Below are 2,762 nucleotides of genomic sequence, written 5' to 3'. Positions count from 1 at the left end.
AACACTATTTCTAACCTAGTCGAAGCATATGGTACTTAACAAATACATATATAAATAATAAGAATGTCCATATTAGCAGGTCATTTTTCTATAACAAAATTGATTCTTTTTCAATCATTTGAAGATAGAGGGAAGTTGGATTTGAATTTCAGACACTTCAAATATGGGAGTGGTAGGATCTCAGGTATAGATTGGGACAGAATGAATTAGGAATCATTTCAAACACATCATATCTTGGGCTTTTTGCAATCCAGGGTATGATTCACATCCTTTTCTATTCAGGTCAGTGGTAATTTCCCTTTACGATATATCAGTTACTATGCATTGTGCAATCCTTGCTTTATGAGCGCTGAACTAAATTACCACAGATATTAAGTGCCTCCACTTTTGATGGATAACTCGGGACAACTTAGCTTGATTTTTCAGTCATCCTATATTCTTGATTACTTTTACTCCACTTCACCAGTTTTAGGACCATTGTAGCTCCTTTGAAATTCAAGGGCCAGATCCTTATCTGGTGTAAATGCACATAGCTCCATTAACTGATTTACACCAGATGATTCTGGCTCATTGGACCTACATGGGCATAATGCTATAATGCTATAGAAACTCAGTGGCGCATCAGACCCAAAGCAATTACATTTGCACTGAGCTCATGAGAGAGTGAAGAATCACACAAAATCACTCGTCACTTTTACTGTTTTGGCCTTATGGGACTGCGCCAAAGTTAACATTACATAGAGCTGTCTGTTTAAAAGGTGAGTTTTCACAAAATTGGATGGACTAGGTTAGAAATAGTGTTCTAAAACTATTTGGTCATTTGGTTAAGGGATTCATGAGATACATTCCTGCTCACTCCCAAATTAACCTTGTTTGAAAATTTGCTGGATCTCATAACACATTTTAGTCACAATACTGGGGGGGGGGGGGGGCAAGGATCCATGGGTAAAAGCCACATAAAACATCCATCACTGAACTGCTCTAAGATCCAGCACAGAGTACCCGGAAATTCAAACTTTAGCAGATATTCATTCGCGTTCTAAGAAATGTTGCACAGGACAGCTCTGAGCATTAGTGAATTAGAGACACAGGTTTCAGCAAATTGTAAAAAAGACAAAATTCTTAGCTTCCTAAAATTCACAGGAAGACTCTGATTATCTGGAGAAATTGTTTGACAGTGGAGGACGGCAGAGTGGGGGAAAGTATTCTGTGACAACTTATTGTTTCCTTTTCTTTTTCAGGATGAAAAATAGCCAAGAAACAGTGGGAAGAAACAGCACAACAATCACTGGATTCATTCTCCTGGGATTTTCTGACATTCCCAGCCTGAAGCATTTATTTTTTTCAGTGTTTCTGGTCACCTACATAGTCACCTTGGCTGGAAACCTTCTAATCATTGTCCTCACATTGGCTGACCCAGCCTTTCACACCCCCATGTACTTCTTCCTAAGGAACCTGTCTTTCTTGGAGATGTGGTACACATCCATCAATGTCCCCAAGATGCTTGGGAATCTGTTCTCTGGGGAAAAAAACATCTCTTTCATTGGCTGTGCTGTGCAAACCTATTTCTCTTTTTTCCTTGGTGGGTCAGAGTGTTTTCTCTTGGCGTCCATGGCCTACGATCGCTATGTTGCAATATGCAAGCCTCTATATTACCCCGTGGTTATGAACAGGAAGGTGTCCACTGGACTGGCTGCTGGATCCTGGCTCAGTGGTCTCCTCATGTCCTTCGGTCACACCAGCATGGTATTCACCCTACCCTTCTGCAGATCCCATGAGATTAATCATTTCTTCTGTGACATCCCTCCACTGCTGAAGCTGGCCTGTGGAGACACCTCCCACAATGAAATGGCTGTCTTCATGGTGGCTCTGTTCTTTGTCACCTTCCCCTTTGTACTGATCCTCATGTCCTATGTCTGCATTATCTCCACCATCGTGAGAATGCCCTCGGTGGAGGGCAGGAGGAAGTCCTTCTCCACCTGCTCCTCACACCTCATGGTGGTGACAGTGTTCTATGGCTCCGCTTGTGTTATGTATCTGAAGCCCAATGCCTCCTACTCACCAGACACAGACAAGTTTCTCTCTCTGTCCTACACAGTTATCACACCCATGCTAAACCCCATCATCTACAGCCTGAGGAACAAGGAGGTGAAGGATGCATTCTGGAGAATGGTACGGAGAAGAAGGTTCCATTGAATAAAGGAATTTGATTGACTGTAAATGTCTCCAGCTCAATTCTTTTAAGGGCTTTATATCTATGCTAGGCCCTTATCTGGCCCCATTACCATAGTAGCTGAGCATCTCACAATCTTTATTGGATTTAACCTCACATTTCCTCTGTGCAGTAGGAAAATGCTATAATTTAAGTTTTAAAGATGGAGCTGTGACAGGTTGAATCACAGAAACCCCCTTGGGGACTGCCATCTGATGTGCTGAGACTACCCCTGAGCCTGTTTCCCCTGGCAGCTAAGGACTTCAGTGCCCTGTCAGGTTTAAGCCAGACATCCTTGCCTGCTGCAAACAGAGACCCAGGTCTGAACAATGCCCCCGAAAAGCAGGGTTAACTGAAAACAGCTTAAGAAGTGTTCCTGTCTCCAACACTCAGATGTCCAACTCCCAATGGGGTCCAATCCCTAAATAAATCTGTTTTACCCTGTATAAAGCTTATACTTTAAACTCATAAATTGTTCGCCCTCTATAACACTGATAGAGCGATATACACAGCTGTTTGCCCCCCCCCCCCCAGGTATTAATACATACTT

The 2,762-nt window shown here is 42.6% G+C and overlaps 1 protein-coding gene across 1 annotated transcript; it reads left to right on the top strand.

Moving 5' to 3' along the window:
* Positions 1-1,242: 1,242 nt before the first annotated feature.
* Positions 1,243-2,196, top strand: LOC135887622 (olfactory receptor 10C1-like). The gene has a single exon (XM_065415341.1). The coding sequence runs from the start codon at positions 1,243-1,245 to the stop codon at positions 2,194-2,196; it is 954 nt and encodes a 317-aa protein (XP_065271413.1).
* Positions 2,197-2,762: the final 566 nt, after the last annotated feature.

The sequence above is a fragment of the Emys orbicularis genome, chromosome 13, assembly GCF_028017835.1.
Source record: "Emys orbicularis isolate rEmyOrb1 chromosome 13, rEmyOrb1.hap1, whole genome shotgun sequence".
NCBI lineage: Eukaryota > Metazoa > Chordata > Testudines > Emydidae > Emys > Emys orbicularis.
This window is presented reverse-complemented; position numbering and strand designations above follow the sequence as displayed.

What these genes read in the sequence shown, in the direction of transcription:
- LOC135887622 (XM_065415341.1), top strand. Translation starts at nt 1,243, where the DNA reads ATGAAAAATAGCCAAGAAACAGTGGGAAGAAACAGCACAACAATCACT.